The following is a 16,028-nucleotide window of genomic DNA, read 5'->3' as shown; positions in this document are numbered from 1 at the left end:
CTATTTATTTAATAATTGTATTTATGTATTCACAATTTTTGTGGAGGACTGTATCAGCCTGAATCAGTGTGAAAGATAATAATCTTTCACCAGAACACTTAAACAGTGCTCTGGAAATATTGTTATATTGATCGAATGATCAAAATACTTTCGATAAAATATTTGCTGTGGTAGCGTTTGCTTATATTTGTTGTTTGTGTTTGTTTCATCATTCAAGAATCATATTTAGAAAAATGTGTTTTATGTGGCCGTGCAGCGAGCTCTTCTGGAGCAGAAGCAGAAGAAGAAAAGGCAGGAACCTCTGATGGTGCAATCCAATGTGGACGCCCGATCCCGCGCACGCAGGACCAAGCAGAGCGAAGAGCAGGCCCCGCTGGTGGAGTCCTTCCTCACCAGCAACAACAGCACCGTCTACCATGGTAGGCCCACCATACACATCCCAACCCTTTACCTCGCTTTCAGCTACTTGTATCTTTGAGTAAACAAATAACCACCAATGTGACTGTAGTAACCACATACACATAAGAAAACCATCATGGTTACATCTTTATTATCTCAACATTGAGCCCCTAACCTCGGTGAAAAAAAAGATCTCAACAGACTCTTGTGTACTATCAGTATCTTTTTTCATTCCAACCAACAAATCCCATAACAAAGTTCTTATGTTATGACCCACCATGTTTGGTCTATTTATAGCACAGCATTGTTGAATACTTGATCCTGATTGGTCAATTACGTTCCAAGGGTGTGCATTATTTTAAAATTATGCGATGCCTCAGCCTTTGTTTCCTAATGAATGCGCCACGATCCAAGATTAAAAACAACAGTAAGGTAGAACTATCAATCAAATGTTTCCTTGATGATACAAATACATTATCCTCAAAGCACCACGGAATAATATCTTCCTTTACTCTGATAAAGTCCATAACAAAAACACTGAATCAATCACTCCTGGGTGTTAAAATAGTGTAGGGGGAGGTATGCTAGATTATCTTCGGTTACATCATCACCCTATCGGTGGTCTGTTCCTTCACTATTCCTCTCTGAGAACCTTATAGATAGCCAGGAGGTCTTACTGAATGTAGTTCTCTCCATGCACATGTCTGATCTAATAATTGCTGAACCTTTATATGCATATCTCCTAATTTTCCTAAGGTTAATGTATCAAAAATACTCAACAATTTGGATGTGCCGTCAAACTGGTCAGGATTCTGTATCTGTATAGTACGGGGGCAAATCTTCAACGTGTAGTTGAACTCCACCTAGTTTGCATTTTCTATCACCCATCTACATAAATGCATGTGTGCTCTGCAGTAAAAGTCCCAAATGAAGAGTAACCGCAGGCCTTAATGTGCCTTCTGAATAGCATGTAAGCAGCATGAATGTCAGTATCACAGGATATGCGCAGAGAGAGAAAAGTCTCAATGTAACCATTGACCTTAAAGGCAGAAGTTCAAAGCCTCTTATAAAACCTAATCAACCTCTCTTTTCGAAAGGACTGATTGTATTCATCCATTCTGATAATGGACCTTATAACCCAATGATTACCGCTCTCCATTGTGTGTGTGTGTGCGTGTGTAGTACAAGAAGCCGATCAGGAGGAGAAGGCGATCGCGGACCCCCAGCTCCCACCACCGCCCCGCTCGGCTAAGAAGGGACGGGGGTCGGCGGGCTCCACACCACAGACCGGCAGCACCAAGAAGGAGAGGAAGGGCAAACACAAAGGTCAGCCTCCAGTGAGGACAGGCTATCCCAGCGGCGCCGGGCGAACATAATGTCTGTTAACATAATGGAATCACAGATGTAAGGGGACAGCAGCACAATCCAGAGGGACGAGGAGCAAAGAAATCGAAAAGAGGCACAGAGAGAAATTAGATTAGATTAGATTAGATTTTATACATATATATATATATATATATATATATATATATATATATATATATATATATATATATATATATATATATATATATATATATATATATATGTATGTATATATATATATATATGTTATATATATATATAAAATTATATATTTTTTTCCAAGAATGATAAATACTGAGCAGAAGCTTTTCTATTTATTTTCGAGGACAAATTGTGTGTTTTGCAAACCTGCCTCCTTGGCCCCGTTCTATGAACATAGAAATCACCCAGCTTTGAATCACTGCAATCGCCCGTGTATCAGAGAACAGACATCTCCCTTCAGCCGCAAGTGTTTGCCTTTCCAAGCCTCCTTGCATTGAATACAAGCGATAAGTCCTATTCTTATATATTGATACAGCATATGAAGATACCGCCTTCTATACTCTATACTCTGACACTCTCCTTGTCAGACTCACACCGCTACTTATGGTGATGTGTGAAGATGACAGAGATTTCTCACCCTGCCAAGTTTGACGCCAAGTGAGACCCACTCTCTTCTCCCAAAATAGACATTCGAAGTCAGGAGTGCAATCAGAAGACCAGAAGAGGAAAAACTGAGCCCCAGCTATAGACTCTCCTCGTATTAACGGAATTAATGTTCTATCTTAATTGCTTTGATTGCACTTGTCAAGTTGCAAAACCGAGCATGCTTTTTTCGCCCCAACTCTTTCTGTCTGCTCTCATCTGTAGAAATGTGACTTTGTTCCAGATTAAAAAGAAGGATTTGATGGGAAGATTTCCGTTGAGGATGAAAACTAATTAGGCCAGTGGCACCTCACTTACTGATCGTCGCTCTCACGCGGGCATGGTGCTCACACGCAGCTTCACTGTTCTATCGTATGCTTGTTTGGTTCTATCGTATCGAGTGTAACTATAGATAACCAAATTATAGATAAACACCAACGGTTGATACTAACATATTCTTTCAATGTTTTTCTCTCGGTGTCCCAATCTATGTTCTTCTTGGGATTTTTTCTGTGTACCTCTATAAGACAAGGGAGACAGAAAAACGAACACTTACCCAAGCACACTTTCTTTGCAAAATGCTGGAAACAACATCTACATTTTCCCTTCATCTTACCAATTGTTGAGAACAACTTGGACCATTTCATGTTTCCCTTCACTGCATTTTGTTGCTGTTGTTCCATAAAGGGGGGATATTATGCAACCAGTAACAAATGACACTCACACTCACACCTGGTGGCATCAACCATCTAAGTTATGCAAGTGAACCTTCCTTTTTGTGTGTGTTTTTTTGGTAACCTAGCCCTATACTACTTTTCCTCGAGTCTGATTGAGTACATGTGTGTGTCTGTTTGTGGGATCAGCAGGAAGTGATGACGATGGTCAGGTGCAGATCCTTACTGTGGGCCACTCGTCCAATGAGGAGGGAGAAGGGGAGTGTGCCATGAGCTGCACACACTCCCAAAGCAAGCAGGACCTGCGGGTCACTATGCTGAAGAAAGGTATTGACCTGTATGAAGAGAAACACACACACACACACACACACACACACACACACACACACACACACACACACACACTAACACACACACACACACACACACACACACACACACACACACACACACACACACACACACACACACACACACACACACACACACACACACACACACACAAATTGCATTATTGTAACATATTTCTCACTCTGAATCTGTAACAGCAAAGGCAATAGATTGGATTCGGAAGACTATCAGGAGTATTGTATTCAAGGTGAAAATAAAGGTGTGAATAGATGATGCAGTTTTCTAGATAATATGGAGCTTTTTAAGACTGTGAAACAACATACTAGATATGAAAAGCATACTAGATATGTAATATCAGAAGTCAATATACATTTGCACCCTGAATCTTATGTTCTCCAGCATGGACGCAAACAAAAATCTGGAAATAAAAAAAATATTTCCATTCATAATTGTCTTAAATATTGCAGTCTTTTGAATCTAAAGAACCTTTGAGAATAGGAAATTTCTATGTTTATTTTTGACATTGGTGTCAAATTACCCAAAAATACAAATTCTAAAAGAGCTGGAGTTAATTATTGACGTATTTCTTTTAAGGTATTTCGAGTAGCATGAATTTCGACGAGGAAGACGATGATGATGACGAAGTGAGCTCCAGTTCGTCCCAGCTCAACAGCAACACACGGCCTGGCTCTGCCACCAGCAAGAAATCCTGCAAGGTATACAAAACACAATCAATGCATTTAGCAATATGGCAGCAACATAATGGCTTTGCAGGAGCCTTGACTATTTCCATTGTGTATTTTGACAAGTAATTGTTTGTATTTCCTCTGTAGCCTCAAGCACAATTTAACGAAATTTCCGTCCTGTTGCTATAGTTGTAGTATGCACTCAGTAGACCAGTTATGTCTTTGGATTATAATGACGTCCATCTTGTTTTTGTCTTTGTGTTTAATAATGGAGGCAAATTGACAGTTTGTTCTTGCTTTTGAACAAGCAATGTTCTTTACCCAGTCCTAGCTACAGTCACCATGTCTTTTTAGGGGAAATATATAAAGAACAGGCAAATATTGTATTCCATTTTACTTTTTTTCTACTCCTTTTTTCCCTTAAACCTCAAGTTCGTAACTACACCTTGCCCTTATTGTGGGAAAATGTCCTAAAATAAATCTTGTTATTCTTCACACCCCAGTGGATCAGACTCTTTACCTTGCTGTCTTTATAAAGATAGTCTCTTTGTGGTGTCTCTCAGAGCTCTCAGTTGATATGTAACGCCAGGCTCCGTCTGTCTGTCCTGCCTGTGACATGTAGGCTTTCTCCTGTTCTAGACAACTTAGCTCCCATTCATGATGGACTTTGAACTTATTCTTTATTTAGTTTCGAAACAACTTAATCTTACCTGAACATTTTTGGGCTATTTAGGCTTGTATTGGCTCATTAGGGAACCTGATGGGGTTCTAACCGACCTGGAAGTAGGGATCCGTCTTGGTGTTCCTTCTCAATGTGGCTTCCCTGATAATTAGGGGACCTGTAACCCTTTAGAGGGCTAAGAGGTACTATTTGTAAGAATCTGAAATTCCTTTTCAATACTGACCCCTCTGACTGGTAGGTGAAGTATCGGGCTTCTCAAGCTTGTGCATACAGAGTACTGGAGTGTGAGCCTAACCCCTAATCCTAACCCTAGACAAGAGCAATCCTTGACAATCATGAATAAACGTTTGTTAAATTATTTAATTGATTAAAAAGTTAGGAAAGAACAGACATTTTCCGCACTTCCTTCTTTTTTCCTGACAAAACCTCCCAGATTCTAATATAATACTAATCTGCCCACAGGCTTTTCGGCACAACTGAGAGAGCCTGGAAAGTTTTAATTTTTCTAATTAAATTAAAACCTATTCATGGATTCGGAATTAAAAGTGATTTATGGATGCACAAATCTTACACCTTGTCTCTTTCAGCCTAAATCACATAGAGCGCAAATTACACTTCAAATTTGTAACTTGACCTAAAAAGGATATATTGTTATATATCGTCATAACGGAGCCAAGTACACATAGCGTGAATGTAGCAGGGTTGTATTTCTTGGCCGGCTTCATATTTTGCGTCTGTCCCGACACGCCTGTGTGCTTGGGCTTCAGGGTTAAGACGGAGGCCTGGCTGGAATTGAAGGGCTGTACTCAGGAAATTGGTTTGACTTGTCCTGCAGGAGGCAGCGTCCGTTTCCACCCCCCCGGCCGGTGAACCCTGCGTGGACGTGGATGACCTCGAGGAGTTCTCCCTTCGCCCAGCCCCCCAGGGTGTGAGAGTGAAGTGCCGCATCACCAGGGATAAGAAGGGGATGGACAGAGGCATGTACCCCACCTACTACCTCCACCTAGAGAGGGAGGACGGCAAGAGGGTGAGAGACCGGCAATCCATGAATCCACTCTCCAGCCAATCAATGATTAGATTAATTAATTAATCAATGGATGGGTTCATCAATGAATCGATGAATCAATTGATCAATGAATCGATGAATCAATTGATCAATGAATCGATTAATCAATTGATCAATGATGGATTGATCAATGAATTGATGAATCAATTGATCAATGATGGATTGATCAATGAATCCATTAATCAATTGATCAATGATGGATTGATCAATGAATCGATGAATCAATTGATCAATGGATGGATTGATCAATGAATCGATGAATGAGTGGATCAATGAATCGATGGATCGATGAATGATCAATTAATCAATTAATCAGTTGATCATTCAACCATTGTTCAGTTCATTCATCTATCACATGTTAATACAGTTCCATAGTATTTTTTGGGGTACTGCTGTTGGAGAGAATTCTATAATTGCACACTAATCTGTCTCTTGGATGGGCTTGCTCTAGGTGTTCCTGTTAGCCGGCAGGAAGAGAAAAAAGAGTAAAACATCTAATTACCTAATTTCCATCGACCCCACGGATCTGTCTCGAGGGGGAGAAAGCTTCATCGGCAAGCTGAGGTGAGGCCTCTGCGCTTGTTTTTATTTCCCATCGACAGTAATCCACAGAACTGGGTTCATTTTCTGATGGCAATCTATAGGATCTGTGCTGCTTGAAGGTTGCTTCAGACATCGGGTTAAGTTACCCCATGTATCATGTATATACGGTACAAACGGAAAACAAATGAGCCAAACGTATAACGTTTAAACCTTCAGATATGGGAACATCAGGTTCCCACATCTTGTTATCTTAGTCAGAAGCAGATCCTTTACTCATACACTGGGAACAAAACGCTGTTACATAAGTATCAATTTCATGCGACCCCAGAAAAATACTGAGTATCAATTTGGTTTTGTTGACTGTTGTGTCTCTCTGGAGAGACAGTAATTGGTTTAATGCCTACGCCTGAATGTCCAGGAGGCTGAGGGAGAACATGTTTTCAGCTAGATTTCATTTGCAGCCATGGGGGGAATGAGGAGTTCAATAAGGTCATGAACACACCATGCTGGGACACAGTTAGTCTGTCTACGCATCAAGGCACACACACCATGTATGCATGTATATAAACTGTAAACATGTTTGTGTGTACCTACACATTCAGTGTGCGCGTGCGTGTATGTGTATGTATGTTTTAGTCTCTGTGTTTTAGACCATATGCATGTCTAGTTGAAAACGTGGTTTCATAAATAAATAGATGAGTGATAATTATTTACTTTTAATTTAAATCGAAGGTTGATGAATACTCTATGTCTTGCTCCTGCCTGCCTTGGCCAGAGCACTCCCGAAAAAAACGATTTCTAGTCTCAATTACTTTTTTTCCTTCTTCTCTGGTTAATTAAAGGTAAAATAAATATGATGGGTAATTTAATGAATGGCAATCTAATAATTATAATCTGAATACTGGAAAATAGAGTTTCGTATGTACATGGCTTTGTGTCCTTTCTAGTCTACATCAGGAGGGCTTCACGCTTGTAGATATTAAATTAATCATACAATGTTATCATGTCTGCTTTAGTATCTTGTTCCAAGCCCTTGGAGGCATGAACCAAACATGGCTCCCTGCCATCCACAACGCAAGCGACGTGCTGAACTGCCTCATTAACATACTGGCCTGGTTTCATCCCCTCAAACCCTGCCCACTTTGAACAAATACTCTGTAATCCACAGTCTGGTGTCAGTCTCTTGATTGATATTCAGCTGTAATTATTATCAAGCCAATCAGCATCTTGTAGGCGGGACTTCAAGAGCTATTTTTAAAAGAAATATCAGCTCACGTTACTTTGGAATCGGTATCCGCTTAGTGATTGGTTTAAGTGGAAGCAACCCCCGCCCGCCAGCAGCTCAGACAGAAGAAACGTCAGACTAGATTACGAAGTGAAACGAAGTAGAATCTCAGGCTATTAACATACAGCCTCTACCATTACACTGCACATAAAGCCAACAGTTTAAAGTCTGGTTGAGATGGTACGCAAACAAAGTCTCATTGATTTGAAACTCGTTTATAACTGAAGAACTGAGGAAAGTTGTGAGATAAAATGAGTGATTATGTCAAATGTGACTTTATTGAGTATAACGAACCCAATTAGTATCCAGGGGGATAAGAGGAGAAACAAAGAATATATTTTTTCTGTGGGACAAAGAGGTTAGAGGCAAAAGGTTAATTCAATGAATTAAGATAACAAAGAATCACTTTCCCAAATGGGGAAAGAACACAACGAAACGACACCTGGTTTGGTTGTAGACAAAACTACAACCAAACACCATCTAACCAAAGTAGCTCATTCTACCAGTCCAAAGAAATATCACAAAACACAGCACTTCATTCACTAGGTTCCACCCACGCAGCACGCTGACTGCAGGATGGCCCCCTGGCCCTGTAATACTGTCTGCTTCCAGCTTCTGCCGGGCACAGGTGCACTCAATTGCCTGATTGCTAGAGTTGCAGGAAGGAGGGGGAAGGGAATCAAACTGGGGGATGAACACAGACAAACACAAACAGAGCACAACAGGACTGTGCCTGGGGAGTCTTATGGCGGTGCATAAATAACGCTTGCTGATGTCATAGAAACACTCCACATTGGTTCTCCTTAATTGCACATTGGAGGGGGACTTTTTCATGAATAGCTTGCAACTAGTGGGCTAGTTTGACAAGGTAAAATCACAACTGATATTCAACAGTAATATTTTGGCAATACTGGTTTAAAGGTCCTCAGAATAAATTATAAGGGTAGACTGCAATCTAGTTAAACGCTAAGAAAAATCATGCTGCAATAATAAATATATTATTGGGATAAATTAGCTAAATGAGCCGTGAGCCTAATGTTCTGGCGACTTAGAATGTCACTTCACACTGTCTGTTGGAACTAGGAGCCTCTATCTAATAGTCATACATTCTCTCTCTGTATCCCCCCCCTCTCTTCCTCGTCTTCCCAATGTATTTACCCACATATTTTACTCTCCCTCTCTCTGTCACTCTCCCTCTACCTATCTCTCCCACTCACTCTCTCTTTTTCTCCCTCCCTCTCACTCTTTCTTTCTCTCCCTCTCTTCCCCTCTGTCTCTTTATATTCTCCCTCTCGTTCTATCTGCCTCTGTTGCTCTCAAACACATAAGTGCTGCTGCTGTTGCTGTTACTCTGTGTGATTTTCTCTTTGTCGTCGTTCTTGTTTCCTCCTGGCCAGGTCCAACCTCATGGGGACCAAGTTCACTGTTTACGACAGCGGTCTGAACCCTGGCAAGAGCACAACAAGCTTGGAAGCCACCAACCTGCGGCAGGAGCTGGCTGCCATCTGCTATGTGAGTCGGGTTCAAACATTAGTATTTTTTTATTCAACCTTGTTCGTGTTATTGTTATTTAAACCTGCACTGCGCAACTTTTCTTCACTCCATTAAAGAACTAATCTGAATAATTTACGTGAAGCTTCTCCTGAATATAATGTACCCATACTTTAGCTTAAATTCAGGCCAATTGAGGCTGCTAATGGAAAGACCTACGCATGCACATGCAGGTTTAGCACTTATTTTACAAGGGTGACCTGGCCAAGACAGCAGCAGAATACAATAAAATAGATAAAGCATACAGTAAACAACAATCAACATCACATGAGAAAACATTATTTTACACACTGAAGCGTTCAGTGCCATCTTTCACCATGGACTTAAATTGTGTCAGAGAGACGCACTCCCATAGTGTCTTGTTTTTAAACATCTTCCATGATGATGGGCCTGAAACTAGATGACTTTCTGGCAAACTTCTGTCCTCACATAAGGGACAGTCGATCATTTGGTCATTTGTCCTTACCAAGACATCATAGTTAGTGTCTCTCCTGTGACACTCAAACATCCCACATCAGCACTAGTGTTATCTGGGATTCAGCACTCCCACCATGTTACAGCAGAACTACCGGAGGAAGACGGCACAGAGCCTTGACCGGAAGCCAACAACTACAAGGGTTACGCCTTGTTTGCTATTCCGTTATGGAGATATTCTCAAAAAGAAAATTCAATTGAGTGATTATAATTAGTGTACTTCTATAGTGGCCAACCATCCTCGTGTTGATTTTAAATCTTTACAGGCACCTTTTCTTTTTGCATTTGACCACTCCTGGCCATGATTGTGTTCTATTGTGTTCTCCAATTACACGCTTACAGTGAAAGAGAATGAAACGTCCCGTTCACCCAGATTTCAGTTTGTCTCCTATCAGACTCATCGGCCAAATATGGGTTGACTATGTCAACATTATATTATGGTCTGCCAAGTAGGAAGAGATATATTTTTGTATTAAATATAATAAATATAGTAAATATAGTATAAGTATGTATCGTAAATATAGTTAATATAATAAATGTATAGAAATAATGGACAGAACAGAATTTCTTAATTTTTAAGAAAAGCACAACATGTAACTGAGAGATGTATCCACTACACGCCAGCCAAATATCTTGTCCGGAAAAGGTCAAAAATATATTAATATCGATCAAAATACCCAATCTTGAGAGGATTTGTGGTTTGGAACTCTGCAAACTCTCCCCATCTATTCCCATTAGTGGGCTATTGGTGATATCAATCCCCTTGCCACCTTGACGATTCTTAATCCGAACCTCTCAATAAGATTCATTATTAGCGCATGCAGGAGTGAACTTAAGGTCAGAGTCTCCATTCTCCGGCTCTGGGGTGGTACCTGTGATATATTGTGCTACCGTCAGAAACATTGAAATGGCTATTAACAAATGACAACAGGTATAAAAAGAAGGTCCTAGGGATTGTACATCAGAATGCATAATCTTTTGGTGGCAATATTAGAGCACCCATGAGAGCTGTAGTACCATAAATCAAAGTAATTATACTGGTACCTAGGTCAATGAAGTCTTTGTTTTGCCACATGTCGCATGAAAAATGCAGTGGCAGTTTCAAACACAATAATGTCTCCTCATAATGACAAATCATTTCACAATTAATTACTAAACAATGACCAACAAAACATAAATGCTAATCCCGGATGCTCCTCTTCTCCCAAAATGGCAGTGGTCATTGCAATGTAACTTTGCAATGTACAAGCCCTCTTGTGTGACAGAACCTATAGGAGAAGTTTGTTCCTGCTAGGGAGGATGACCCTGCAGTTTCTGTAGTATATGGGTAAAATAAACCTTTAAGAAAAATAAGCCATTTAAAAACTTTACTTGGACAGAAAGTATTTCAATCTTTAAAAAAAATGGGTGTACTAGAGGTGTGGTCCTAAATGTGCAGTCCTAGAAATATGATCCTGAAACTACAGCCCCCTCTATTGCAGAAACATACTATTGACCAACAGACCAACCGAGGCCGCAACCTCTAAACATGGTGCGTTTGCCATAATTTTACAACAAGGTGTGACATCAACTTCTGAATTTCCTATTGCAGTGGTCTTTGATATATTTGAACAGTATTTATATCTTATAAGTCATACCTCATTCAGTCATTGAATATTTCATTCATATTTCTTCCAAAAATAGGAAACCAATGTCCTAGGATTCAAAGGACCACGCAAGATGAGTGTCATCATTCCTGGAATGAACATGGATCATGAGAGGGTCTCAATTCGTCCACGAAACGTACGTTGTATCAATGTATCCCTCATGTATACTATATACTGTACACAATATATATATATATATATATATATATACACTATGTTTTTTTTGGTGTATATGACAGCGAGTGCGTGTGTGTGTAAATACATTGAAGCATGCAGTTATTTGTTTTTAATGACTGTAAAAAAGAATAAATACAATTAGTTTTGATAATAATGTATTTTTATTATTATTTTAAAAGTGGGGTCAGGTGGGTTCAGGGGGGGCCAGGCGGTGGCCCGGTGGTGGCCGGGTGGGGCCGGACGGGGAGGGGCAGCAGGGGGTTGGGTTCCCCCTGTTAAAGCTTCTGGGTTCTGGTTCCATAGGACCATGAGTCCTTGCTGGCCCGCTGGCAGAACAAAAGCACGGAGAGCGTGATCGAGCTGCACAACAAGACTCCTGTGTGGAACGACGACACCCAGTCCTACGTGCTCAACTTCCACGGGAGAGTCACGCAGGCGTCCGTCAAGAATTTCCAGATCATCCACGACAACGACCGTGAGTTACAGATTATTTATATTATATTATTATTTATTTATTTCTCCATATGCCAGAAGTAACCAAATGATGATATCTGGGACTCATCCCACACAGACACGAGGAATGGGCTTAATTGGACATTTTGTTAGCCAGTATGTGTTAGTGTCTGGAAAATACTGGCTGCTGTTCATCTCTCACACTGGAGTGGGTGTGGTGTCACCCCCCCCCCCCCCCCCCCCCCTCTCTCACACATACACACACACACACACACACACACACACACACACACACACACACACACACACACACACACACACACACACACACACACACACACACACACACACACACACACACGGGCAGCTTGGGTGTCTGTAAAAACGCTACATATCTGCAACTAATTATTGTGATTTAAAATAACCCTTATTATTATAGTTGTTATTATGCATAAATTATTTATACTGTAGCCTATAACACAGAAAAGTAATTGGGTTTATTGGTACAATATACAGTCTGCAGTGTATACCACTTTATCTTTGCTGTTATGTCACTTGTTCTCATGAATAATTTGTAGTTTTCCTGAAGTTAACGCAGAACACATCTCCGTTTGTACTTTGTTGCTATAAAAGGATGTCCAGTTATTTGTAATGATGTTCTTTTCTCTCACAGCTGACTACATCGTGATGCAGTTTGGCCGTGTAGCAGAGGATATCTTCACCATGGACTATAACTACCCGATGTGTGCCCTGCAAGCCTTTGCCATTGCTCTCTCCAGCTTCGACAGCAAGTTGGCCTGTGAGTAGCAGCATCCACATCCAGCTTCCTACTCCTGAAGGACTTGAAGATTATCAAGAGCGAGCCCATCATGCTCTCGCTCGTTCTGCAGTTTCTGCCCCCTTGTGGTTGGTCTGAGATGTGCGCTGAAAAAAAACAACGAATTATGGCATATATATAAGAGTGCCGTTTGTGGCTCAGCGTCGGAAAGGATTTTGGTAGGTAAAACGGAACAAGCACAACGAGTAATCCACTATCAATGTCTTTTCTAACCACATCTTTGTGATTTTTTTTCTTGTTTCCTTTCGCTCTATGTGTAACATACAATGTGAATTATAGCACTAACCGCTCCCCTTCTCTTCAGTTTCATGGAATTAAAGGGATGTATCTAATCGTTAGGTAGGCTGCTGCTGTCGAAAAAAGGAGAAAGGTTCAAACAGTTCCTCAAGCATGAATATTGCTCATACAGTCCTTGAGTTACAAATAACTTGTAAAAAAATAACATGCACGTCAGATATTTAGTATTTATGTTCAGTACAAGTTTTATTTATGTCTGTCTTCTTTTCACCTCAATAGATAGTTTGGTGGATCTGTAAAAACGAATACGACTCCGCACTAAAGTACTTTTGGTACAGAGCAAAATCATTTTCAGTAAAAGGAAAAATGCCTTTGCTGAAATGGATCAAAATCCATGACAAACACTTTCTAGGTAAGATTCACTTATGAAGTCTTACTTACTTGGTCATAAGAAATAAGAATACTATTAATTAGATTAACAATTAAAAACACAGATTTGTTTTAGAAAAGACATACAATATATTTTGTATAATTGATCAGGGTTGTCATATTCTTATATCATATAAAGATTTTATTGAAGAACTCTTGATTTATAAATGAATGGGATGTATGGATTAAATGATTAGTGGATGATTAGCAAAGCAAGTTGAATGATGACAGATATTAACTAAAATCCTTGCATCAAAACATTTGGCTTCCAAGTTTCTTGGTTGAAAAGTAAGCAAATGTTGTCTTTCACAAAGATAAGCAAGTAAAATTCATTCCACCATGTTAATGTTGTATACCATTTGAACTAGGAAGTTTGTCTCCCTTTTGCTTCAATACATGTTGGTTCCCTGAAGGATGATGAACCCAGCCCCTCTCCCTCACTCCCATCTCTCTCACTCCCATCTCTCTCACTTCCCTCTCCGTCACTTCCCTCTCCATCACTCACCCCTTGCAGTGTTCCACAGAACTTGTGTAAAATACTGTGTCCCCCGATTGCTGTCTTAGAATGTACTGTGTTGAATGAAAGGTGCACTTTACCTTAAAGTCTATGGCAGATGAGATATAGCTGTGCAAACATTATTGTGCCTTCGACGACTAATGAGCTGAGCTTTAAGTGAGCAAATGGCCGTGTAGCCGGACTTAAAAAAAAAAAAAAAGCACTCTTGTTAGGTGTTAAATCAGTGAATTAAATCTTCAAATGCACAATACTAACAGGTTGAGTATGGGCTTGGATAGCAAACAAAAGGAAGATAGGAACAAAAAAAACACCTCTGATCATTGGAATTCATTTTGATAAATATCCTGCCAGCTAGGAATTACAGATTGCATTATAAAAGCCTCAACACTCTTTATACTCTGCAGTTTTATTTTAGTGACCTTCGTGTTCTTTTTCTGATAAGATTCAAGCCTGGCCCACAAAAGGCTCTTGGATGAAGGTTTGACTACTGCCCCACAAAGTAGTTCCATGTTGTAGCAGTACAGTTATACCAATACATGTTTGCAACGTCAATATAGACTAGTATACTAACCACATGTTCTGTCTCACATTGATTTTATACTCGGCCCATCATGAGCAAAGCATAGAGCTGATTGTGAGCATGTCTAGATTATGTGGCAAAGGATTACTGATTTTCATATGAGCTAATTGAACAAACCTCCTCTTACTTTTTATGGGTTGGATCAAATAATTTCACAGATATAAGACAGTATTTTGTATTTTATTATCATTAAATATAATCATTTGCTAAATGAAGGTAAAAGAGCAGAGAAACAATCACCGGATGTTCTCAAGTGTTACCGTGGGTTTTAAAGAGCTCTGAATCAGATGTGTTATTCTTGTAATTAATGTGTCATATTTTAAAATGTTCCAAGCAAATTATTGATACTCCTGCAAAAGACTGCTTTTCATACATATTTCCAGGAACCAGATGTTCCTTCACTACATAAGTGTTTCTAGTGATTTTGTTGTAAAATGTGTAAAATGTGTAAAAGATACAGTGTTTGTATACATCCAGTTATCACAAAATAAACATACATTGATTTGACTATTCTTTGCATTTATGGATATAATGTGCTCATTAAGTCATTTAGGAGCAGAGCACATGATTTGTAGACAAAGCAGGATCTCCTTTCTCTTTACATTTGAGCTATCCCCTCATGTTCCACTAAAATGTATCTAAACAGCAACTTTACACAAGCGTATGCTTAGCTTTAAGTTGTTAACATCTTCATTTCATTTTACAAGAGGTAAAACATGCAGAAGCTTAAGTTGGTGTAAGAAATATCTTTGCTTTGTGGAGGGACTGTGAAATAATCATTCTTTGTGTTAAATTAATAATATCATATATAATTTACCTTCGTCCTCCCGTACAAACAGATACTTTCAGCGGTTTTGTTTGTTGCAAGTAACACCTTTAGTCTAAGCAATACATGTCATTCTTTCTACTATAGACAGAGCCATAGGTACATTTTAAACGTTTAAGATTCATCATCTTTAAAATAATCACTGCCATTAAGTTACAATTGAGGTTCCGTCCTCTTGTCATGGTGTGGCCAATATCCGTTTGACTCAACATCTTATGGGAACTATTGTATTCCATCCATCCAATAGATGGAGCCAAAGATAAGATGGCAAGTCAAGTTTTGGTCACAAAATTGTGGTATGTCCTTTCAAAAGGTATTGGAAAGTTGGACTCAGTAGACATTTCTGAAAATATTTTTTTAATCTGGTATTCAATATTTCCTTCCTACTCTTTGAACTTATTCTTGATAATTTTTTTCTTTCAAGTTGTCCTACGTTAATGTGATACGGTTGTGCTGAACTGTGAAAGCACTTTGAGGTGCAAAGTCTGTATGAAAGGTGCTAGATAAATACAAGTTATTAAGTTATAAAATATAAATAAAGTTATTATTATTTAGTCTGGAATGGTCATCGAGTTCTCTATTGATATATTTATAGAGTGTTTATTAGGTATTCAGCTCATGCCAA

The 16,028-nt window shown here is 39.5% G+C and overlaps 1 protein-coding gene across 3 annotated transcripts in view; it reads left to right on the top strand.

Moving 5' to 3' along the window:
• The window catches only part of tub (TUB bipartite transcription factor), a 31,776-nt gene extending 16,692 nt beyond the window's left edge, over positions 1-15,084 (top strand). For 2 of the 3 annotated variants that reach the window (XM_030376351.1, XM_030376353.1), the window contains exons 3-12: positions 257-419; positions 1,582-1,725; positions 3,252-3,389; positions 4,008-4,129; positions 5,617-5,808; positions 6,299-6,411; positions 9,073-9,187; positions 11,384-11,482; positions 11,827-11,998; positions 12,650-15,084. In XM_030376351.1, the coding sequence (XP_030232211.1) occupies positions 257-419; positions 1,582-1,725; positions 3,252-3,389; positions 4,008-4,129; positions 5,617-5,808; positions 6,299-6,411; positions 9,073-9,187; positions 11,384-11,482; positions 11,827-11,998; positions 12,650-12,783 (1,392 nt within the window). In that variant the 3' untranslated portion in view covers positions 12,784-15,084. The remainder of the gene's footprint in view (positions 1-256; positions 420-1,581; positions 1,726-3,251; positions 3,390-4,007; positions 4,130-5,616; positions 5,809-6,298; positions 6,412-9,072; positions 9,188-11,383; positions 11,483-11,826; positions 11,999-12,649) is intronic. The other variant, XM_030376352.1, reaches the window with a different exon arrangement.
• The last annotated feature ends 944 nt before the right edge of the window (positions 15,085-16,028 follow it).

Source organism: Gadus morhua, chromosome 14, assembly GCF_902167405.1.
Source record: "Gadus morhua chromosome 14, gadMor3.0, whole genome shotgun sequence".
In the NCBI taxonomy this organism is placed as follows: domain Eukaryota; kingdom Metazoa; phylum Chordata; class Actinopteri; order Gadiformes; family Gadidae; genus Gadus; species Gadus morhua.
Note: the sequence above shows the minus strand (reverse complement) of the source record. Positions and strands in the feature narration are given on the sequence as shown.